At 43.3% G+C, this 25,014-nt stretch overlaps 1 protein-coding gene across 15 annotated transcripts in view; it reads left to right on the top strand.

Moving 5' to 3' along the window:
• The window catches only part of DET1 (DET1 partner of COP1 E3 ubiquitin ligase), a 57,775-nt gene that overhangs the window by 18,789 nt on the left and 13,972 nt on the right, over window positions 1–25,014 (top strand). For 8 of the 15 annotated variants that reach the window (XR_010121009.1, XM_063640123.1, XM_063640126.1 and 5 more), the window contains 3 exons: window positions 11,617–11,804; window positions 20,857–21,048; window positions 24,352–24,501. Coding sequence is in view for 14 of the 15 variants with exons in the window: in XM_063640123.1 (XP_063496193.1) it covers window positions 11,617–11,804; window positions 20,857–21,048; window positions 24,352–24,501 (530 nt within the window). In the remaining variant the exon portion in view is untranslated. Of the gene's footprint in view, window positions 1–11,616; window positions 11,805–20,856; window positions 21,049–24,351; window positions 25,012–25,014 lie in introns of those variants that run through there. The other 7 variants (XM_055277305.2, XM_063640125.1, XM_063640122.1 and 4 more) reach the window with 1 other exon arrangement.

Here is a 25,014-nt window from a genome sequence, read left to right on the forward strand (position 1 = left end):
GGCCGGGCAGAGGCGCTCCTCACTTCCCAGACGGGGCGGCCGGGCAGAGGCGCTCCTCACTTCTTCCCAGACGGGGCGGCCGGGCAGAGGCGCTCCTCACTTCCCAGACGGGGCGGCCGGGCAGAGGTGCTCCTCACTTCCCAGACGATGGGTAGCCGGGCAGAGGCGCTCCTCACTTCCCAGACGATGGGTGGCCGGGCAGAGGTGCTTCTCACTTCCCAGACGATGGGTGGCTGGGCAGAGGCGCTCCTCACTTCCCAGACGGGGCGGCCGGGCAGAGGCGCTCCTCACTTCCCAGACGGGGCGGCCGGGCAGAGGCGCTCCTCACTTCTTCCCAGACGGGGCGGCCGGGCAGAGGCGCTCCTCACTTCCCAGATGGGGCGGCTGGGCAGAGGCGCTCCTCACTTCCCAGACGATGGGTAGCCGGGCAGAGGCGCTCCTCACTTCCCAGACAATGGGTGGCTGGGCAGAGGCGCTCCTCACTTCCCAGATGGGGCAGCCGGGCAGAGGGGCTCCTCACTTCCCAGACGGGGCGGCCGGGCAGAGGCGCTCCTCACTTCCCAGATGGGGCGGCCAGGCAGAGGCACTCCTCACTTCTCCTGGGGCAATGTTAATGTTGGGACTTAGAAAGACTAAGGTGCAGGTGCCTGTCCAGTTAGTGGGGACACAGATATAGGTCAACATTCCACATAAGAATATGCCTTGGCTGGGTAGACAGAACTGTTTATGTATGTTAAAAAGGTGTGTGAGTTTGTTATTTTCATTTTCCCTTACTCCTAGAGTACTTGCTAAGGTAGCTCCAGTGAGTGGCTGGAAAGGGGTGTTGGGAGCAAACTGAGTGGTTCCCTGTGTTCTATTTTCCCATTGGAGAAAAAAACATTTTGTATCTACTAGGAACCACTTGAGAGACTGATTGAAAGAGAGGATGAGAAGGCATTCACTAGTGGTGGGGGCACTGCTGCAGGGAGTATGTTTGCCATTACAAAACCTGGACTGTTTGTTAAGCGGGGAGGAGGTGATGATTTTGGGGGGCCCTGAGAAGTGGACAAGCCATTTGAATAGAGTTGTTTGGGTGACTCGAAAGTTACTATGATCAGTTAGGGCTTGAAGTTGTAGGGTGTAATTACACTGATGCGGTGGTAGGTGCCCCAGAGGCAGGCCTGATAACAGGTTGCGTTGCATGCATAAAGGGGCTTGGAAAGTTAAAATAGTATTCATGGTTACAGGGCCAGGTATGGGCTTTTCATTGCTTGTGTAATAGGTGAGTTTGGAAATGTAAGAACATAAAAGTTGGGTTGCACGTCCTGTTATGGTATTCTTGGTCCTATCAGATATGGGGAAGTCGGCTAATGATTGCATATTTAGAAGTTGGAAAGGGTCTTTCCTTCATAACGAGGGTGGTAGGTCAAGTTGGTAAAGACCCAGTTTTTTGCGGGAATGGGAGTGGCAACATAGACAGAGGTTGATAGAGAGATACACAGCCAACAGTCATTTGCCAGGGAAAGATTGGACTGGTTTAACAGAGTGTGAGTTAAGTTGAGAGCCTTGTAGAGGTAATTAGGAGCTAGTGAAAGGAGAGGGGTGATTGTATGAGGTATCCAAGGAAGTAGGAGGGATACATAGGCAAGGAGCAAATACGAAGGTAAAGAGGGTGCTCTGGACAACGAGATCATTTTATCTAGTCTGAGTTATTTTCGTTCTGGCAGGAGCTAGACTATATAGTCCTATCACAAAGAGTTTGGTTAGTGTGCTGCTTTCACTTATCTTTTTTAAGGAGGAAGCGGTCATCCCTCAGGATCAGTGGTAGGAGCCTTTTTAGTCTGGGATGTTTCCTTCCGAAATAGGAGGTGCAAGTCCTCCAACGGTTCGCAGGTGTATCGAGTCTGGTCTGGCTGATCTTGGGATTCCTGAGCTGATGATCCTGCAGGTTCCTTAGGGGATGTCCAAAGTTTAACTCGGGTGTGGTGAATCCAAGATTCCACTCCTGTCACTTTAACTGCAGTGGGAGTAGAGAGGATTGCCGAGTATGGTCCTTCCCACAAAGAGTCCATAGATGGGGAGGTAGAGCGGAGAGATTTGACCAACACTAGATCTCCTGGTTGAAACAACTCTGTTCCCTTTTCTCTGTGACATCCTTCAGGTAGGTTTTTAAGGTTTTGTTGATATTTTGCCAGATAAGTTATATCTTTGATCAAGTTGGCCGTTTCCTGATCAAGTAGGAGGTCATTTGTGAGAAAGGGTCGCCCATACAGCATTTCATATGGACTGAGCCCCATTTTGTGGGGAGAATTTCGGATTCTCAACAGGGCCATGGACAAAAGAATAGGCCATAGGAGGTGAGTTTTTTGTGTTAGTTTCCTTAAGTGCCTCTTGAGTGTTTCATTTGCCTTCTCAACCTTCCCTGAGGATTGTGGCCTCCAGGAGCAGTGAAGGTGATATTGTATCCCTAGCGCCTTGGAGGTTCCCTGAGTTATTGTGGCTTTAAAAGCTGGACCATTGTCACTCTGTAAACTTTGGGGAAGCCCAAATCTAGGAATTATTTCATGAATTAGGACTTTAATCACTCCTGAGCCTTCTCTGTCTTGCAGGGGAAAGCTTCTATCCAATTTGTAAAGGTATCAACACAGACCAACAAGTATTGAAATCCCTTTGACTTAGGCATATGGGTGAAGTCTAACTGCCAGTCCTCTCCGGGATAGTGACCTATTCTTTGTTCCCCCAAAGGGGCCTTATGATGTACCAAGGAGTTATTCTTTTGGCACACCTCACAGGCTTTGACTACCTGTCGGATGGTCTGGAGGAGATTTGGCCCCGTAAATAGGGATTTGGCCATTTGATTAGTGTTTTCAATACCCATATGAAAAGTTTGGTGGAGGGTTTTAAGTATTTTCCACTGGCTGGCTTTGGGTATAAGTACCTTTCCTTCTTCTGTCACCAACCACCCTGAAGGGAGAAAGCTATGCCCCCGTGAAAGTCCCCATTCTGTTTCAGTCGGGGAATACTGGGGCTTCATCTCCTGGAGGGGGTTGTTCCATACCAAGGGCCCTTCCATAGGTATTTCTAATGGGGGGTTCTGCCTGGAAGCAACCTTGGCCTCAGCATCTGCCTGACGATTTCCTTCTGCCTTCTCTCCTTCACCTTTCTGATGGCTTTGGCAGTGTAAGACTGCCACCTCCTTGGGTTTTTGCACTGCGTGCAATAACTCTATAATTTCCTTGTGGTATTTAATGGGGGTTCCCCTGGAGGTTAGGAACTCCCTCTCTTTCCATATTGCAGCATAGGCATGTAGGATTAGATAAGCATACTTGCTATCTGTATACACATTTATTCTTTTTCCCTTTCCCAGTTCTAAGGCTCGGGTAAGTGCCACTAGTTCCTCTAACTGGGCACTGGTCCCTAGCGGAAGAGGCTTGTTTTCAAGTATGGTTACACCACTAACTATGGTGTAACCTGCCCTTCGTATCCCATTCTCCACAAATGAACTTCCATCGGTATATAGGTTAAGGTCAGGATTAGTTAAGGGGACTTCTAAGAGATCATCTTGGGCAGCAAAAGTCTGGACTATAATTTGTTGGCAGTCATGCTTGATTGGTTCCTCATCCTCTGGGAGAAAAGTGGCAGGGTTGAGGGCCAGGCATGTGAGTATTTGAAGCACTGGTCCCTCAAGGAGTAGCGCCTGGTATCTAAGTAGGCAGTTGTCCGATAGCCATAAACTTCCTTTGGCACGTAGTATGCCATTTACATCATGAGTAGTCCAGACAGTGAGATCCTTTCCTTGTATTATTTTGATAGCCTCTGACTCTAAGACGGCCACTGCTGCAACTACCCTTAAACAGTGAGGCCAGCCTTTTGCTACTACATCAATTTCCTTACTTAGGTATGCCACTGGTTGTGGGGTTGTCCCACGAGTCTGAGTAAGGACTCCAAGAGCTATCCCAGCTCTCTCTGTGATGTATAAAGAGAAGATCTGTCCTGTGGGAAGGCTTAAAGCTGGAGCTTGTACTAGGGCCTGCTTTAAGGTTTTGAAGGCTGTTTCTGCCTCCGGCTCCCATTCGACTAGATGAGTATTTGCCCTCTGGGTTTCCTTGATTAGAGTATAGAGAGGCCTGGCTATCTCGCGGTATTCGGGGATCCATAGTCGGCAAAAGCCGGTAATTCCAAGGAACCCCCACAACTGTTTTAATGTCTTAGGGCAAGGATAAGCCAGTATAGGCTGTATTAGTTCCTTGCTGAGGGCCCTGGTCCCTTTGGCTAAGATTAGGCCTAGATATTTGACCTGCTGTAGGCAAAGCTGGGCCTTCGACCGAGATACCTTGTACCCTTGATTAGCTAGAAAGTTCAAGAGATCTAGAGTAGCCTGCTGGCATGAGGCTTCCAAACTGGTAGCCAAAAGTAAGTCATCCACATATTGAAGGACCAGAGTGCCTGGACTTGAGAAGTGGCCTAGATCTTGGGCTAGGGCCTGACCAAACAGATGAGGGTTATCTCTAAACGCTTGCGGCAAGACTGTCCATGTAAGTTGGGATGTGTGGTCTGTGGGATCCTCAAAAGCAAAGAGGAATTGGGAATCAGAGTGCAGGAGAATACAGAAGAAGGTATCCTTGAGGTCCAGAACTGTGAACCATTCTGCTTCCTCTGGTATTTGAGAGAGCAGGGTATAGGGGTTGGGTACAACTGGATATAGTGGAATTACTGCCTCATTAATGAGTCTAAGGTCTTGCACTAGTCTCCACTGACCATTCAGTTTTTGTACTCCTAGAATTGGGGTGTTGCAGGGACTGCTGCATTTCCTTTCTAAGTCTTGAGCTTTCAAATGTTTAACAATATTCTGTAATCCTTTATGAGCTTCAGGCCTTAAGGGATATTGTTTTGATAAGGAAAAGTGGTGGGATCTTTTAACCTGATTTGGACTGGGCGGGCATTTTTTGCCCTTCCAAATTGTCCTTCCAATGCCCAGACTTCAGTGTTGATTCCCTCCTCAAGTAGGGGACAACAAATTGGTAACTTGTTCCCCATATTCATGTGGATAATAGCTCCAGCCTTGGCTAATATATCTCTCCTTAATAAGGGTGTGGGACTTTCAGGCATAACAAGAAAGGCATGTGAAAAGAGCAAAGTCTCCCAATTACAACTGGGGAGGTGGGAGAAATACCTGGTTACAGGCTGTCCCAGGATTCCTCGGATGGTAACAGACCTTGAAGACAGTCATCCAGGACAGGAGATTAACACTTAGAAGGCCACGCCAGTGTCCAGGAGGAAGTCAATTTCCTGGCCCTCAATAGTTAAACATACCCGGGGCTCAGTGAGGGTGATGACATGAGCTGGCGCTTGCCCTGGGCACCCTCAGTCCTGTTGTTGGATCATCTGGTTGGGAGCTTCTGACCCAGGGAACCTTCGTCCTCTGGGGCAATTCACCTTCCAGTGATTGCTTCGGCATAGTGGACATGGACAAGGGGGCAGCTTGTTTCTCATTGGACAATCTTTTTTAAAGTGTCCTAGTAAACCACAGTGATAACAAGCCCTACCAGGTGATTGGCCTGCTCCATTTTCTGTCCTCTCTGAACCACCAAGATTTGTTTGTCTGAGGGCCATGACTAAGGCTGCAGCCTTTCTCTGATCTCGTTTTTCCTTTTGGGCCTGTTCCTCTTGGTCCCTATTATAGAACACCGAGGTTGCCAGGTTTAATAATGTCTCTAGATTTTGTTCAGGCCCAGGGCTTGCTTTTGGAACTTTCTCCTGATATCTGTGGCTGATTGGGTAATAAACTTATCTTTTAGAATCAATTGACCCTCGAGTGATTCGGGTGACAGGGGAGTATATTTTCTTAACGCCTCTCGTAGCCACTTGAGGAAGGCAGAAGGATTTTCTTCCTTTCCTTGAGTTATGGTGGACATCATTGAATAATTCATGGGGTTTTTTCTAATTCTCCTTAGTCCTTCTAGAACACAGGTCAACAGATGTTTACGACTCCAGTCCCCATGATCTGAGTCAAGGTCCCAGTGGGGATCCATACTAGGGATGGCTTGCTGACCAGTAGGGAATTTGTCCCTTTCTTCAGCTGTCATTCTATCATTTACTTGACTAAGATACCAGGTATCTCCAAACTCTCAGGCTGCAGCTAAAGCCACATTCTTTTCATTAAAGGCCAGGGTTTGATCTAACAGTAGCATGACATCTCTCCAAGTGAGGTCAAAGGTTTGCCCTAGACCCTGTAGGACATCTATGTACCTATCAGGATCATCTGAAAACTTCCCCAGGTCCGCCTTGATCTGTTTTAAATCAGAGAGGGAGAAGGGGACATGTACCCGGGTTGGGCCAAATTCCCCTCCCCCTACAGCTTGAAGGGGACATAACCGATAGCCCAGGGGTTTTTGTGGACCTTTGGAGATTTCTTTGCTTATTTCCTTCTGGGCAGGGGAGATTAGAGGAGGATTATCATTAATAGGAAGTAGAGCTATAGGGAGGCTAGGATATGGGGGTAAGCTGAGAGGTCCTCCTGTGGGATGTAAATTGCAAGCTTTGCATAGTTGTGTATTCTCCCTCAATGAAAAGAAAGCTTGGACACAAGGTATTTCACTCCATTTACCTTCCCTCTTACAGAAAAGATCAAGCTGCAGGATGGTATTGTAATTTGTACTTCCCTCAGGTGGCCATTTTTCCCCATCAGAGAGAGAATATCGGGGCCAAGCCATAGTGCAGAAAAAAATGAGCCGCCTCTTTTTCAGGGTTTGTGGGTCAAATTGGTCCCAATGGCTTAGGATGCATTTCAAGGGTGAGCCTGTTGATGCCTGAGTGTTTCCCATCTGAAAGACAAAACCGCCCGCAGTTTTGGTTTGTTTTGTTTCTCCCCCTGCCCAAGAACCCACAAAGGTCCCTGGACCCTGCTGATCAGAATAGTTGCGCTCACCGACGCAGCAGCAGAAACACTAGATTTCCTCCCAGACCACATGGAGGACCGAGGAAGGTCAGATTTAGTGGTCCTTACCGACGCATTCTCGAAAACCTGCACCCTTGCCTGTCCTCCTAGACCACAAGGAGGACCGACCAAGAAAAATCGGATTTAGTGGCCCTTACCGATGCATTCTCAAAAATCTGTTAGAGTCAAGCATTCTCCTGTTAGTATTGGGACTTTACCCCTGTCCTATAAAGATGTTATGCCCCCAAAATGAAGTGGAGGGCCATACCCTGAGGGAGGGAAGGGATCTCCAGGGTTGGAAGAGTGACACCTTTTGTCCTCACTTATATGAATAGGAAGAATACAATTTCTGAGGCTCCCCATATCCTAGCTTCAGGAATAGCTTTTGTTAGGCCTATTAGTCTGAGGAGGGATCCTAAAATTCCAGGTAGTCCCCACTACGACGGGGCTTTGGGCAAAAATTATGTCTTTCTGATTGGTGAGCCCGGGTGCCTAAAGGTAACAGCGTTCTGGAGTTTACACTAGAAATCATTCTTATAGGAGAAACTAGAAAAGCACCAGAGACAGGTAGCAATTTTTAGAAGCGGGTCTAAACTCAGAGAAGAGAGGCGAGAGGAAGTTTGTCTGGCAGGCATTAGGACCCAGGAGGCAAGGGTCAGGATAGATAGGATAGATGGGCAAGTCTCACTTGGGCGACATGCTTTTGAGAGTTCCGCTCTTGGCCGCAGGGTCAACCAACATGTTGTCAGGACCCTGGAGCTGCATGGCTTTCCTCTCTGTTGACCCTCGCCTCAGCCCAGAAGTACAGGAAAAGCAGAAGCTGGTTCTAGGCAAACCAATGGTCCCACCTCCAAAGAGTCAGGTTGTTAGAGAGCCCTTTCCCCAAAAGCCTGACACCCATGTCTTTAGTCTGGCGGCCGCGCTAGTCGCTTTTAAGTGGCTGATATCCGCCCAGTATTTAGCCCCCGAATTCTAAGGAAAGACAGGACAGAATAGCAAGTGAAAGGGGTCTGATGGTACTCACCGCTTGGCGATTGTCTCACCGCTTGGCAATAGGCAAATGTCCCTTCATGGTCGCCAAAATGTGTCTGGAATTGGTGGGTTCTTGGTCTCACTGACTTCAAGAATGAAGCCGTGGACCCTCGCGGTAAGTGTTACAGTTCTAAAGGCAGCGTGTCCGGAGTTTGTTCCTTCTGATGTTCGGATGTGTTCGGAGTTTCTTCCTTCTGGTGAGTTCATGGTCTCACTGGCTCAGGAGTGAAGCTTCAGACCCTCGCATTGAGTGTTATAGCTCTTAAGGCGGCACGTCTGGAGTTGTTTGTTCCTCCCGGTGGGCTCGTGGTCTCGCTGGCTTCAGGAGTGAAGCTGCAGACCTTCACGGGGAGTGTTACAGCTCATATGGACCCAAAGAGTGAGCAGTAGCAAGATTTGTTGCAAAGAGCAAAAGAACAAAGCTTCCACAGTGTGGAAGGGGACCCAAGCGGGTTGCCACTGCTGGCTCGGGCAGCCTGCTTTTATTCTCTTATCTGGCTCCACCCACGTCCTGCTGATTGGTAGAGCCAAGTGGTCTGTTTTGACAGGGCGCTGATTGGTGCGTTTACCATCCCTGAGCTAGACATAAAAGTCCTCCAGGTTCTCATCAGATCAGTTAGATACAGAGTATAGACACAAAGGTTCTCCAAGGCCCCACCAAAGCAGCCAGACACAGAGTGTCGATTGGTGCATCCACAAACCTCGAGCTAGACACGGTGCTGATTGGTGTATTTACAATCCCTGAGCTAGACATAAAGGTTCTCCACATCTCCACCAGACTCAGGAGCCCAGCTGGCTTCACCCAGTGGATCCTGCACTGGGGCTGCAGGTGGAGCTGCCTGCCAGTCCCGTGCTGTGTGCTCGCACTCCTCAGCCCTTGGGTGGTCGATGGGATTGGGCGCCCTGGAGCAGGGGGTGGCGCTCCTTGGGGAGGCTCCGGCCGCATAGGAGCCCATGGAGGGGGTGGGAGGCTCAGGCATGGCGGGCTGCAGGTCCCCAGCCCTGCCCCGTGGGAAGGCAGCTGAGGCCCGGTGAGAAATCGAGTGCAGCGCCGGTGGGCTGGCACTGCTAGGGGACCCAGTACACCCTCCGCAGCCGCTGGCCTGGGTGCTAAGCCCCTAATTGCTCGGGGCCGGCAGGGCTGGCCAGCTGCTCTGAGTGAGAGGCCCGCCAAGCCCACGCCCACCTGGAACTCCAGCCGGCCCGCAAGCGCGGCGCGCAGCCCCAGTTCCCGCTCGCACCTTTCCCTCCACACCTCCCTGCAAGCAGAGGGAGCCGGCTCCCGCCTTGGCCAGCCCAGAAAGGGGCTCCTACAGTGCAGCGGTGGGCTGAAGGGCTCCTCAAGTGCCACCAGAGCGAGGGCTGTGAGGACTGCCAGCGTGCTGTCACCTCTCACTCGGACATAGGTTGTACAGCAGTGAAGAGGTCAAAAGGAAGCGGAAATTTACGATCCGTGAGGAGAGTCATCAGGACAGCAAGTCTTAAAGGTTTTTCAGTTTGGGGGAAGAATGCCTTTCTTTCAGTAGGGGGAAGAAGCATTTCCCAAAAGGGAATAAGGTGATATAAAGAGCACAGAACTGCTAAGATTTGGGGGTTGAAACACTATGTTGAAATTAAGGGTAATTTGGGCATTTGTCTTTGAAAACCTCTCCACTTCAGTGTTGACCAAGTTAGAGAACTACCTTTCTACGCCTTTGTCCCCCCATTCTCCTGTTTGCAGATTGTCTCCTTAGACACTAGTTTGGAAATTCAGAACAACCAGCAAATCAGTAAACCACGAAGTCAACTGAGTTTGGTATCTCTTATTGACCTGTAGCTGATTCTACCATTAACAGATTCTGTACAGGGTATCGTGTCCTAAAACCTCACCAGCTACCTGTGGTAAATTATCTTCTAACATTTTCCTTCTGAATTGTAGTTTATGTGTTCTAACAAGAAGTAGGGGAGTAATATGGTTAGAGATCATTTGTTGTGGATTTTTTTTCTTCCCTATCAATGATGAAGTCACCCATTGAGCAATCACGGGTGAGCATCTGGTTTGTCTTATGTATCATGGGATATTGCAATCAAGTCCTTGACTTCTCCACTCTCCTGTTCTTTATTTCCCAGTCTGCCTTGGAGGGAAGGCTAGTAAATGTTTGAGTAATTCTATATCCATGTAATTATGAGAGATTCTGGTGAAGCCCTGATAGGATCAAAGTGTTGTCCAGGGCCATAGAAAGGACATGAATCAATCTTTTGTTTAGGTTTGAGCTATAATTACCTTTTTATTTTGGAGGGAATAAGTTGTCCGTGACTGCTGCCTTTGAGATTACCCTTTTCTTCTTTGCTAAAAGGTGGCCTAGTTTTTTCTGGTAGCTACAATAAGTTGTAGCTAACGACATAACTAGGGCTCTATGCTTTGCTTATACAGTTTGTAACTCTAAACCCAATCTTTCTGCCCTAGTTGTCCTTTGCACTCCTCCCCCAGTTTAATTTGATAGGTTCCAATAAGATTAATAAGTAAAAAGTACATCCAAACACAAGGCCTCGGTAATATCATGAGTATTATTCTCAGGTTACCCTCTAGCCTCTTTAATTTACAGCCAAATTTAATTTGCAGGTGACTGCAAAAGCCATGTAATATAAGCTCTGAGAAGGACTAATTACTAGTAAAACAGGTGGGCCGAATGGCTCCAGAAATTGGTAATGGAGATTTAAACTCAATCATAGGAGGCTGGAGTACTAATCCTAGTGGTCTGAGAACTTCTAGAGTCCTGTCAGAAGTAGTTGATTCACACTGCTACATTCACTGTAACAAAAATTAGGGGTTCTTGGAGCTTCCTTGTTAGGCAGAGCAAATCACTGGAGGTTTAAAGGAAGAGGGCTAGCCACCAAGGGGCCCATTTAAGAAAAGCAGTAACTCTGCCACCTATGGCATTTGAATGCTTTTCAGGTTCCCCCTCTGATCTTAATTGCTACAAATCTCAAAAGTATTTTACAAATACTCTTGGCTGAAAGAACATTTATGAAGAAAAAAGTGGAAAACGCCTATCTGATTTTTCATTTGTTCAGCAGTACCCTGCTTGTATACAACGTGCCAGGGCAGTTTAGAACACGATGTACTTAAGGTGTCTCTCTGCATGTTAGAAATATTAAGAGGGAAAAATAAATATCCCAAATTGAACTTTCAACTGTACACATACAAGAGAAAATAATTTGCCAACAGGCAGCCCCAGGCTGCAAATCACTTTTTCAGCAGGAAAGAAAATTAAATCTGGCATTTTAAGAAGTGCTTTTTATTTCAGGGTGGGTTGGGGAGCAAGTAGGGAATAAACACTTGGAAGGAAAAATATTGAATTTGCACAGTTTGAAATGAAAATTTAAAACCTTTTTATACTTACATGCTGGCCATCTCAGTAATTCTAGCAGCACAAATACAGTGGGAAATCTGGCAACATTGAGGCTCTCAATTGATAAATCCCACTGTTGCTTCCTATTTTCCCAGAACCACTTGGAGCCATGTTTCCACCTTAGTGGTAAAGCTGAGGTGTTTGCTTGTTGTTGTTGTTGTTTGTTTTTTTTGGAAAATTCATGCCTTGAATTTTCAGCCAAGCGATAAGTGATAAGTTTCCTACGCATGGCATTATACTCAGCTGTCCCATACCTCTCTCTCTTTTCTTCTGCAGGCATCTTTCTTTGTGGTGTACAACATGGTGACGACAGAGGTGATTGCTGTGTTTGAGAATACGTCAGATGAGCTTTTGGAGCTCTTTGAGAACTTCTGTGACCTTTTTCGTAATGCTACCCTGCACAGTGAAGTCCAGTTTCCCTGCTCAGCTTCTAGCAACAATTTTGCAAGGCAGATCCAGCGCCGGTAAGCCGTTCCACCAGACTCAACAGTCTTAATTTTTCTTTAGAAAAATTAGCGTTAGGCCAATAGCTGTTGTCTCTAGGAAACCTTCTCTTATTCTGTCTGTCCACATAGCTTTGGTTAGTCTGCCTATTATAACCCCTTGTTTCTTCCTGAACTTCTTTCTGTCTCAGCACCTGTGGAATTATTTGTGCATTGTCTGTGATTCTTTCTAGACTGCATGTGAGCTGCAGAAAGATAGAGGCTGTATCTTCATTTATTGCTATATCCTCAGTGGTACACTGTCAAGCACTTATGTTTATTGAATGAATAAGAAAATCATTTTAGAAACTTTTGGTTAAACATGATATGTTGAACACGTGTATTTATCTTTGCTCCATCGCTAAGTCCCACTCAAATGACGATAAAGGAATAAGAGGTAGAAACCTGTAAGAACAAAGAGAATAGGAGAGGAGACGATGGGAGATAGGACATATTAACAAAATTTTAAAAGCTGAAAAGCCAGTGAATGAATGAGAACTGACTTAGCATACCTCAGAGAGCAGAAACTCAAGGCTGCAGAGCTTAGTCATCAAGAAACAAGCTGCCTTACACCAGAGAACTCGGGAAAGGGTCAGGAAGTTGGAGGTCCCAGGTGCCTCTGAAAGTACTTCTGAAGGTATCTGTGAGGTAGGCTGAAATGAGGAGGATTGGTAAAGTTCTTAAAAGGAGCAGTCAGACCCTCTGGATCCTTTTTCTAGGTCTACATAGCCAAGTGACTATCTCTTCTTCTACCTCTGCAAAAGGCTGGAAGTTTATTCTCTGAACAGATTGAACCAGATGGGCTCTGGTCTCAAGTTCATGCGGTATATCTAAAAGTAGGGATGAGACATGTTATGCTAAAAAGAGGAATTAGGTGAAAGTTGACATACTGAAGGCTAAGAGTCCTATCCCCCTTCCCAGATATGGCATCCAGGCTTGTACTCTCCAGGCAGGACGTTAGAGATTCTTCCCTAGGAAAACTGACCAACACGAAGAGGAGATTTACAGATATTGACACCTGGAGGCCCTTTACAAATCACTTAGGTCACCCTAAATATATACCCCCCAGTCAGCAAGGCCCTCCTATGAACCAGAGCTTCTCATAATTGCCATAGTGCATTATCATGAAACAAATTGTTCCTTTGGGCCAAGGGCCTAAACTAAATCCTACTTCAGTTAGACAGTGCCTCATCATATTTCACATCCTTAAATTGTTTCCCTTACTTTAGACAGTAATGGAAAATCCTGTTTTAGGTCCAAAGATAGATCAGACCACAGTGAGTGGATGAATCAGAATAAGCATTACTGCCACTGGGGAAAACAAATATCTTAATGCAGTGGCATCATGTTTATATAAAAAAGATAGTACTCAATTACAGATAGATGGCTATTGAATTCAGACAACTGTCTTGTGTTTTCCTTTTTCTTTGGTTCACACAAATCTTCTGCCTTAGTATCTCTTCAGTATAGAAGAATTTTTAGATGCAGAACATGGGTCAGATTTTGCTTTTTTTCATTTTGGGATGAATTTGCTTTTAAAATTTGCTTCAAAATTAAGCAGATAATTAACAAGTAACAGTCTGAGTGTGGTGGCTCATGCCTGTAATCCCAACACTTTGGAAGGCCAAGGCAGGTGGGTCGCTTGAGCCCAAGTTTCAAGACCAGCCTAGGCAACATGACAAAACCCTATCTTTACAAAAAATGCAAAAAAAAAAAAAAAAAAAAAAAAAAAAACAGCAGAGTGTGGTGGCGCATGCCTGTAGTCCCAGCTACTAGGGAGGCTGAGGTGGGAGGATCACTTAAGCCTGGGAGGCAAAGGTTGTAATGAGCCATGAGCATGCCACTGCACTCCAGCCTGGGTGACAGAGCAAGACCCTGTCTCAAAAACAAAAAACAAAAAGAACAAAAGATGGGTACACTCAGTCAAAACATCAAAGAAGTCACTAGATGATAAGCTCCATGTGGGCAGGGATTTTGTCTATTATGTCTACTGCCATATCCACAACACCAAGGCCAGTGTCTGCCCTGTGGGAGGAGCTCAGTAGGTATTTGCTGAATGAATGAAGTTATCCAGGAATTAGAAGAAATTCTGTTTTCCAAAAATTATTTCAGAATACATCTGGAATTAAACAAAATTACAGAAAGTTCCAGAAGAAACTGAGGAGAAAGGTTGTATATTCCAGCTCAGTGATCTTCAGAATTTTACTTTACCACCAAAAGATTTTGAAAAATTGGGGGTACCCTCACATATTTTTAAGTTGATTTAAAAATTTTTTTTTCCTGTTACTACTAAATTTAAGCAGTTGCAGAGGATGCTATTTTCAGTGTATATTAAACATTGATATTTAAAATAAAGTTATTCCAACACTTTAAAATATAACAAAAGGATGCTAATGACTATAGTAATTTGGTATTCAAGTATTTTATATGAAAAATTCACAGCAAATTACACCCATAATTGGGAATTTTACATTGTTTCTTCTGATTCTCAAATTTATGTGTCTATCTCCCCAACAGAATTGTATGCTAACATATTTTATTGACCACTAATCATACTTTGCTACGTTGAAAATATAATGTATATATAAATTGAAAAATTTTTTTAAATTATTTTGAACACATGGTTCTAAATGCTAAATTTTATAGTAATCTTTTCCCAGTAATCTTTTGGTAAAAATCAATGAAATTGGGACCCTTATAGGTCAAAATAAATGTTCAAGAATAAAAATGGACACCAAGGATCATGAGTCATTTAAGGAAAGCCTTTATCCTAAAAGACACCAACACAAAACAAACAGAATAAAGAGTAAAGAGTAAGGAAACAGGCCTGGCATGGTGGCTTATGCCTTTAATCCTAGCACTTTGGGAGGTTGGCGTGGACTGATCGCTTGAGCTCAGGAGTTCAAGACCAGCCTGGGTAACATGGCTGGTCTCCCAAAAAACAAAAAAATTAACTGGGTGTGGTGGCATGTGCCTGTCGTCCCAGCTACTTGGAGGGGCTGAGGCGGGAAGATTTCTTGAGCCTGGAAGACGGAGGTTGCAGTGAACCGAGATCAAGCTACTGCATTCCAGAGTAGGTGACAAAGTAAGACCCTATCTCAAAAATAAAGAAAAAACAAAACAAAACAATGTTACATTCGCTGAAACAATTGAAAGTATAAAAACAGGAACATTCCAGCCGGGTGCGCGGTGGCTAATGCCTGTTATCCCAGCACTTTGGGAGGCCGAGGCAGGTGGATCATGAGGTCAGGAGATCGAGACCATCCTGGCTAACATGGTGAAACCCCATCTCTACAAAAAAAAAAAAAAAAAAAAAAAAAAAAAAAATTAGCCAGGCGTGATGGCGGGCGCCTGTAGTTCCAGCTACTCGGGAGGCTGAGACAGGAGAATGGCATGAACCCAGGAGGCGCAGCTTGCAGTGAGCCAAGTTTGCGCCACTGCACTCCAGCCTGGGTGACAGTGCGAGACTCCATCTCTAAAAAAACAAAAAACAAAAAACAAAAAATCCCGGGAACATTCCTAGAACAATGAGAAACTTTTGGAAATTTAAAGTTTGTTAGATGTAGTGGAGGAACTCTCCAAAAAAGTAGAGTAAATAGATAAGAGAAGGGACCTAGAAAAGAAACATTAAAAAAAAAAAAAAACAGAGTATCTGCCTAGGAGGTCAAATATCTGTCTAATTCCTGAAGGAGAAGTGGAGAACATAAAGTGGAGAAATAATGGGATAGTTTCCCAGGACTGAAGAACATAAATTTTTAGATTGGCAGGACCATCCAGTGCTGGAGCTGGCTTGTCCTGGCTCATGAGATCTGACTGTTAAACTTTCAGGAATTTTTGCAAGCTGATTGTTAAACAAAGTCGTTATTAAAACTTATTTCCAAATTATTTCCGATTTTACTGTTACTTAGGCTCTTGTGTTTTCTGCATCTATTTTATCTATATGGTGTAAATACTATATAACAAGGTGCTACAGCTCTTCTCTTGGCAACTGCACATTGAGTAATGTCACATTGGTACCTTGGCAGGAAGATTTACACCACAGAAATCAGGAAGCACTACAAATCATGGCTTTTTTCCCCCGAGAAAAATTAAACCTTTATCAGCACACCACTGGATTCATCTAGTATCCAGTACAGTCAATGAAAAAGACCCACACCTAGAGGCATATCATCATGAAATTTTGGAACATTGGTGATAAAGAGAACATTGTGAAAACTTTGAGAAAGAACATACATTTCACATGTAAAAATAATAAGTCATCATAATGACATCAGACTTATCAATAATACCGAAAGATTGAAGTCATTAAAATCATGCCCTCAGAATTCTATGAAAAGAGTGATTTGCAATTTAGAATTCTATATCCAAATAATAGGGTGGAATGGAGACATTTTCAAACCTGTGAAGTCTGAAAAGATTACTTCTCATGTACCTTCTCTAAGGAAGCCTATGGAGATGTACTTCAATAGACCACAATAGAATTGTATGTAGGAAATAGTCTGACACTGGAGAGAGGCAAAGAGAGTCCTGAGGATAATGACAAAGAGAATTTGCAGAATGACTGTCCACCTGTCAGACCATTTGGAAGCACAAGAGTGGAGGAGTCCAAGAAGAATGTGTCCAAGGAAAAAATAAAATTGCTAGAATACTGGTAGGTTTGAGTATATTAAGAAGAGATTGTCAGTTTTCCTAGTAGAGTTGTCAGCATAGGCTTCACTGAGGAGGTGGTGGTTGAGAAAGCTTTTGAAGGAAGTCAGGGAGCAAGCCATGTGGATAGCAGGAAGAAGAATATACCCAGCAAAAGGAATAGCATGTCTAAAGGCCCCGAGGTAGATCTGATGCATTTGAGGGACAACAAGAAGGCCAGGGTGGCTGGACTGGAGTGAGCAAGAGGCAGAGTACTTGGAAATAGGGTCAGAGACCTGATTTGGGGTGGGAAGGTAGGCAGAGACATAAGGCCATTCTATGGCTTTGGCTTTAACTATAGATGAGGTAGATCGTGTCATGTTTGAGCAGAGGAATGATGTAGTCTCACTTATGTTTTAACAGAGTCACTCTGGCTGTTCTGTTAAGAGTAGAATGTAGGCAGGTAGGGTGGCAGCAGGGATACCAGTTAAGAGACTGTTGCAGTGATCCAGTAAGTAATAGCTATGGCATTCTGTTTCCTGCCACTAGGATTTAAGTTCTTTACTGTCCACTGATGTATCCTAAGCACCTAGAAGGGTGTCTGGCACATACCAAGTCCTCTGTGATTATTTGTTGTTTAACAATGGTGGCTTGGATCAGAGTGGTAGCATTGGGAATAGTAAGTAATTGTATTTTCAATTTTTTTTGCAGGTTAGAGCCCAGTTGATTAATGGAGGATAGTCTATGGGTCATGAAAGAACAAAATCAAAGATAATTCTAATGTTTTTGGATTGAACAGCTTGCAAGAGAGAGTTGCCATTAAACTGTAAACCTGTGGGTAGAGCAGGTTTAGGGGAGAAGATCAAAAGTTCTGTAAGTAGAGATATCTCATAGTTTCTCAAAGGAGTGTTAGCTGTGTCACAGCCACCTGACGAGTCAAGTATAATAGGGACTGAAAATTAACTTATTGGAGTTAGCAATGTGGAGGTCATTGGTAACCTTGACAAGCGTAGTTTGAGTGAGATGGTAGGGGTGAAAGCCTCTTTAGGGTGGGTTTAAGAAAGAATGGGAGGAGAAAAGTTGGACAGTATGGAAAAGTGTTTTGAGGAGTTTTATTACAATGGGAGCTGAAAAGTGGTGCATTAGCTGGAGGGGTAGGTAGTGTTAGATTTTGTTTTTGTTATTTTTTAGATGAGAGGGAAAAAATGGCATGTTTGCGTACAGATGGGACCAATCCTGTAGAGAAGGGGAAACAGTTTAGGAAAGTGGAAGAACTGCTTAAGTGTATGAGAGGGGTTGGGTGCTAGTGCAGTGGCAGAGGGATTTGCCTTGCATGGGAGCACAGAAAGTTATATATGTACAAATGTTGGGTAGATGTGCTGATGGGAGCTTTAAAAAAGTTATCTTCTGCTAACTTCCATTTGTCGGTAACAAAGTAAGCGATGCCATTAGCTAAGAGTGAGCATGGAGGAGGGGAGATGAAATAGTCATGGACGAGCATGGGAGTCTGGAAGGACTATGGAAATGTAGCACGAGTGCCCTGCAGCATTAATAAGTTGAAAGTGAGCATTGTATGTTTTTCTACAGCCACGGAGAAAACCAAGTAGTACAGGCACGGAATAGGCAGAGTTGAGCTTAACTGGAGGTTGTAGTTTTTCTAAGCAAGCACCACAAAGCAAGAGAATTTAAGATTGTTAAGGATGTGTGCAACGGAGTGATTTAGTGATTTCATCTTATGTGGAAGGAAGGAAGAGAGGATATAATGAGTGTAGGATGGCAAGAAGTTGGTAGAATCAGTGGATTATAGGTCCTGTGGGGGTTGAAGCATTGCTGAAGTTGGGATGAATAGAGGGAGTGAGCCAGAAAGATGGGAGAGAAGATGGTTGGAGAGCGTGACGGTCTACCCTGTGACTAGAGAGGGTTTGCAGTCGTTGGTAATGGTGAGGTTGAGGGTGTGACTGTGGAACAAGCAGTTGAGGTTGAGAGGAGGTCAAGGAACTAGTAGGAGGCTATGGTGCTGTAAAGAACATTTCCGAGGATTTTGAAATTACCGAGAACTAAGAGAGGTATAGCTGGACAGAGTGACACTGAAGCAGGAACTAAAGTGTGAAGACATCAAAGGGAGTGACTGCTTTTAATCAGTGGGGAGCACGGAGAGTGGAGGTGGTAGGTGCTGCGGAGGAAGAGGAACTGTTTCAACCTGTAGATTATCACAGATGCTTTGATTTGTGGTCATCACAAAGCTGTGAGCCAGCCCCTATCATTTTACCTTTGAAAGCCAGTGAGTCGGTGAGTCAGGTAGGGCTAAGGTGTAGATGAGATGGTGCCAGATCTTTGCTGAAAACTGAAGTGCCCAGGATCTTTTATTTCAGCTCAAATGAAAGGGAAAAAATAAGCTCTATTTGGCCTGAGATTTATTTTTATGATTTATACTGAGGCTGTGAAAATTACTGTCAGGAGGAGTAATGGAAAAGCAGTGTTGCTTGCTAGGCTTTCTTTAAGGGGAGCAGAAAAGTGTTCATGTCCATCTAATACCATAGGTTAATAGTGAAAATAAAAATTACCCTCAACTAATTAATCTTTCTGGTCTCATGAAAGTTAGGAACATTGAAGTTTTTTATTCCATTTGTTTCAGGGATGAGATATTATACTTTTCTCCCAGACTAAAAAAAATTATATCCCCTTGATTGTTGAACCATATGATATGCTTGAATATAGAGGTTTAAAAAAATATATACTGGTAGACAGTTGACATTCTTTCCAAGAAGCTGTAGGAAAGTGAAAAATAAGGAAAAAATTCAAAATGTCATTATACAACTATTAACATTTTAATGTGTTTCTGCCAGTCTTTGCTTTAATTGTGAGTTTTTGTTTTCTTTGTGTTTTTAGCCATATTATATAGACAGTATTGTATCCTACTTCTTTTATTTACAAATGTGATAAACATTTCCCCTGTTACCATATAATCTTTGAAAATGGTAGTTTTCCATTAGCTTTTTAATTTTTTCTTCCTCTGTAAACAATGCTGTATGAATGTACACAGAGATTTTTCTGCATGTAGGAGTGATTCCTTAGGGTAAATTTCCAGAAGAATAGAAGTGCTTGTCAAAGAGTATTAAATTTAGTTTTGTGGCCAGGCATGGTGGCTCATGCCTGTAATCCCAGCACTTTGGAAGGCTGAGGTGGGTGGATCACCTGAGGCCAGGAGTTGAAGACCAGTCTGGGCAACATGGCGAGACCCTGTCTCTACAAAAACAAAAAAATTAGCTGGGTGTGGTGGCACGCACCTGTCGTCCTGGCTACTTGGGAAGCTGAGGTAGGAGGATTGTTTGAGCCCAGGAGAGGCGGAGATTGCAGTAAGCTGAGGTTGTGCCACTGCCCTCTAGCCTGGGCAACATAGTGAGACCCTGTCTCAAAAAATAAAAAAAAAATAAAATTTAGCATTTGTTACAGTGATGAGAAATAAATGTTCTGTCATTATTTTCAAAGATGAGTCAGATATATGACTCCGTGTCTGTTACTATTCTTCTAGCTGGTGTTTCTGCAGGAGTATAGGTAGCTAGTTTCCAAATTTTATTTAAACAAACAAAGAATGGGTAATTTATTTGTGAAAGGCTTGCTGGAAGTTGGTGATCCCGAGAAGAGGCAGAGGCTCCTTCTGTTCAGGGTTCTCTGTTCTCTATAACTCCTTCCTAATTCATTCTTAGGCAATTATTTGGGGGAAAGTAAGTTCTTGACTTTTTTCCCCAGTTGAGCTGTTATTAGAAAAGAGTAGAAATAGTTGTCATAAACTAGTTATACTCATTTTAAACTTGTTTGTAGAGTCTTTGTTAACTTTTCTAAAGTAGGGCCGGGTGTGGTAGCTTATGTCCGTAATCCTAGCATTTTGGGAGGCCAAGGCGGGCAGATCAGTTGAACCCAGGAGTTCAAGGCCAGCCTGAGCAACATGGCAAAATCCCATCTCTATAAAAAATACAAAAATTAGCTGGGTGTGGTGGCACATGCCTGTAGTCCCACCTACTCTGGGGGCGGAGGTGGGAGGAACACTTGAGCCTGGGAGGTCAAGGCTGCAGTGAGCTGAGATCACACTACTATACTCCAGCCTGGGCAACAAAGTGAGACCCTGTCTCAAAAACAAACAAAACAAAACAAAACAACCCAAAACCCAAACACGTTTCTAAAGTAATTTGTTGTTTTCCATTTTTAGTTATATGTTTTGCTTTTTAAAAGTATCTGTAGCTGGCCAGACTTGTAATGTATGAGAGACAGTTCTGTCTTAATTCATTACCTAGGTTTTAATTTGTATTTAAAGAATGAGTTGTTCTTAGACATATATTTGTCAATTTAAAATTCAAGACAGCTTTGTGTACTTACTAACAAAGCCTTCCTCACTGGTCCTTTTGTTTAGGTTCAAAGACACTATTATAAATGCCAAGTATGGAGGCCACACAGAGGCGGTACGCCGGCTGCTGGGTCAGCTCCCCATCAGTGCTCAGTCTTACAGTGGTAGCCCCTATCTGGATTTGTCTCTCTTCAGTTATGATGACAAGTGGGTATCTGTCATGGAGCGGCCCAAGACTTGTGGAGATCACCCAATCAGGTACAGTGTCACTGCTATAGCTACAAACTGCTCAAGGGCTGAAGATGGCCTGCTTTCTTTTTCTCTTTTTCTGGACATCATTTGATTGTGACTGTCTCCACTCATACTCATGGGTAAGGTTGAAAAGGCAGGCTATTTCTATAATGCAGTGAGTGCTATGATCATTTAGGTACTAGTCTCATAAATTATTCCTGCTCTTTGCTTCTCATCAGAACATCTAATTCAGATAAGTGTTGTCCTGTTTTAAAGGTATCCAGGGGAGGAAGCTGTACTTTCCCATTTAATAATCTAATACCATTCCATAATAGTTTTTGACATTGAGACTTTATAATTATGTATCTAACACAAATTATTTTATCCCGCCATGTTACCTCATAGAAAAAATAGCAGAGACAATTTGGGGAACTGCTGACAGATTTAGAAGAAAGTCATGCTTCCTCACTTGGAGGAATTTTGGAATGTAGACTACTGTGTTATTGTTAGAAGTTTGAAACTGACGTCTTACAAGAAATTCTTTCCTCACAGAAGTCTAGTTCACAGACCCATCTTGTCACTCCATATATGGAGCCTGTTCTGTGTGCCGTAACAGTATTGGGGGAGGAGCTGGAATTACTGTCACTAGTGGAGTTACCTCAAGGTGGGTGTGTTCCTGGGGCTATAGGCTGGAGCTTGGAAGGTCTTTCTCACATAGAAACAGTGGTAGTTAGACCTTTATGATAGATATATTTCATCATCCAGTCTCATTGTGTATTAAATGGGCCTGTGTGACATATTCTGTATAATTAATCACCATTTATAATATTTCCTTTGGGAAATAGAGTCAAGTTCCAAAAACTAGTTAATATTTTTTTTATTATGGAAAGTTTTAAACATATACAAAAAGTAGAAGAGCATAATAAACCTTCATGTACCCGTCACCCACTTCAACAGTTACCAGCTCGTGGCCACTCCTGTCTCAGCTATTTCCATCACCACCCCTACTCCCTCTCCTTCCCACCACTGTCCTGGGTTATTTTAAAGGAAATCCAAGTTATCCTAGCAAAACAAGTAACACCATTACCCCATCTTTAAAAAATTAACAAAAAATCTTTAATATCTTCAAATATCTAGTCAGTTTTTATGTATCCCTGTTGTCTTATAAATATTCTTTTTATAGTTAATTTGTTTGCATCAGATTCAAACAAGGTTCATGCATTGCATTTGGTCCCTTCAGTCATTTTTTTTTTTTTTTTAAGACAGAGTCTCTGTTGCCGAGGCTCGAGTGCAATGGCACGATCTCGACTCACTGCAACCTCTGCCTCCCGGGATCAAGCAATTCTCCTGCCTTAGCTTCCCAAGTACCTGGGATTACAGGTGCCCACCACCACACCTGGCTAATTTTTGTATTTTTGTAGAGATGGGGTTTCACCATGTTGGCCAGGCTAGCCTCGAAATCTTGACCTCAGGTGATCCACCCACCTCAGCCTCCCAAAGTGCTGGGATTACAGGCATGAGCCACCATGCCTGGCCCAGTCATTTTTATTCTGTAGGTTCTTCTTCCCCCTTTTATTTTCTTTGCAATGAAATTATTGAGGAAACCAGATTGTTTTTCCTCTAGCGTTCTCCAAATTCTAGATTTTGCTTGTTGCATCCCTGGGATAGTATTTACTGTATTTCTTATTTACCCATATGTCCTGTAAAGCGGGAGTGAGATTTAGAAGCTCAAACAACCCACTTTAAATTACAATCCCTTTGTGTTTGGGGATTGTGGGAGTAAGGCTATGTGTTTTTTACACATAAAAAAGATGGGCCTCATCTGATATGAGTCAAGTACCATGAGATACATTTCTCTCTCCTTTCTGACTTTCCTACCTTTCTAATTGGAGAAGATGAATCTAAAATTTGGAAATGCTATTGCTCCCGAATAAAGGGGTTTCTTTTATAGTTCTTCTTTATATTTCTAATTTAAAATGAGAAATATAAGGATATTAAGGGAATTTGAAGAGAGAATGCCATTCCTCCAATATCTTTATTGTATAATCCAGTCTAGTCTTTGTCAATATGCATATTTACATTTACACAGTTGTAATCACAGTAAGCATCATTTTTTGTAGTCTGTTTTTATTTTATAAATGTTATTTCATGTTATTATACATAGTCCTCACAATTACAGTCCTAATGAAGGCGTATTATTCTATCAAATACATGTACCGTGATTTCTTTAACCATTCCCCCATCACTGAGCATTTATTCTCTTTCTACGTTTTTACATTAAAACAAATGCCATAGTAGTCATCTTTATTCGTGTACTAGTTACTTCACTTAAATTCTGAGGATATAAATTCTTGGATATGAGATTATTGAGTCAAAAGGTATAAATATCTTTAGGGCTGCTTATATATTGGATTTCCAAAAGGAGATTGTAGGACTCTTTAATTCAGGGCTTTTTATTTTCTAGAATCCTCACTGCCATCCCACCCCCACCTGCCTCAGCCATTCAGCCTCCACTCACTAATCATCTGTAGTTCCCTGAACCACAGGGCATTTATTTTGCATATGGCAAAGGCATTTAAATACTAGGATGGATGGAAGCATCTTTAGTCTCACATATTAGATGAAAAATTAAACACTACTTAGTATTTTGTTTCTGTGCATGAAAAAGAACGTTTTAAAAGAATTTATTCTTAAATATGAAAAACTCAAAAGGTGAGCCTAGATCCACACTGTCCAATATGGTAGCCACTAGCCACATGTGGCTATTGAGTACTAGTTCAAGTTGAGATGTGCTCAAGTGTCAAATACACACCAGATTTCCAAAAAAAAAAAAAAAAAAGAAAAATATCTCACTAATAGTTTGATATTGATTATAGGTTGAAATAATATTTTGGATATATTGCAGTAAATAAAATATATTATTAAAATTTCCCCTTTTTATTTTCATTTTTTTTAATATGGCTACCTGAAAATTTAAAATTACACACGTGGCTTGCATTTCATTTTTAGCCCTGGCCTAGACAATCTTGAGGCAGGAGTGTCTGGAAGTGGAGAGGCTATAATTAAAGGCTGTAAAACTGAGTCATCTCAGGAAAGAGAAATGACCAGTGACTCAGTGCAACATAGTAAAATTTATAATCACTCTTCACTAAATGAGCTGGTCATACCAGGGTGATTTTATAGTTCTGATAACCTGGGGCTGATATAAGGAGATTTCATTAATAAGGTAAAATAATGAGTTGCCACATTCCCCTGCTGTCTAGATTTCAGTTTGATGGTGAATATCAATACTGTCCCCTCTTTCTCTGTCTCTGTCCTTGTTCTTTTTAGGTTCTATGCCCGGGACTCGGGCCTACTCAAGTTTGAGATCCAGGCGGGGTTATTGGGCCGCCCCATCAACCACACAGTGCGACGCCTTGTTGCCTTCACCTTTCACCCTTTTGAGCCTTTCGCTATTTCTGTGCAGAGGACTAATGCTGAGTATGTTGTCAACTTCCATATGCGACACTGCTGCACGTAGGTGCCTCCCCAGAGCCAGGTTACCTGGTCTTCCAAGACTTTGCCACTCACTTATCTCAGTGGACTCCAAAGCAAAAGCTCCTGACTACTAGCTCTGTTAGTCCCAGCCTGCTATACCTCAGATGGGAGAGAGCCAGAGAGAGGAGTGAGGGTGGCTCAACCTAATGGAATTTTTAAATTGTATACAATACTGCTACTGATTCTTATAATATCCTCTTGCCTTTTCCCTGTGGGAATGCCCAGCATTAATTAAGTCCATTTCATTTTTGCTTTACTTTGCATTTGATTGCTGTGAAGATGAAAGCATTAGACTTTTATCCCCTTCATGTCACTTTTTGGCATTATGGTTTGCATCTGAAAGCAGTTAAATCTTGTTTACTGATGAGAATGACGTACATCCTCTCCATTTAGCTCATAAGCACGGCTATCTTTTTAAAAGAAAAATAAAGCCATAGTATTTTCATACTTAAATAT

Source organism: Symphalangus syndactylus, chromosome 5 (genome assembly GCF_028878055.3).
Source record: "Symphalangus syndactylus isolate Jambi chromosome 5, NHGRI_mSymSyn1-v2.1_pri, whole genome shotgun sequence".
Taxonomy (NCBI): Eukaryota; Metazoa; Chordata; class Mammalia; order Primates; family Hylobatidae; genus Symphalangus; species Symphalangus syndactylus.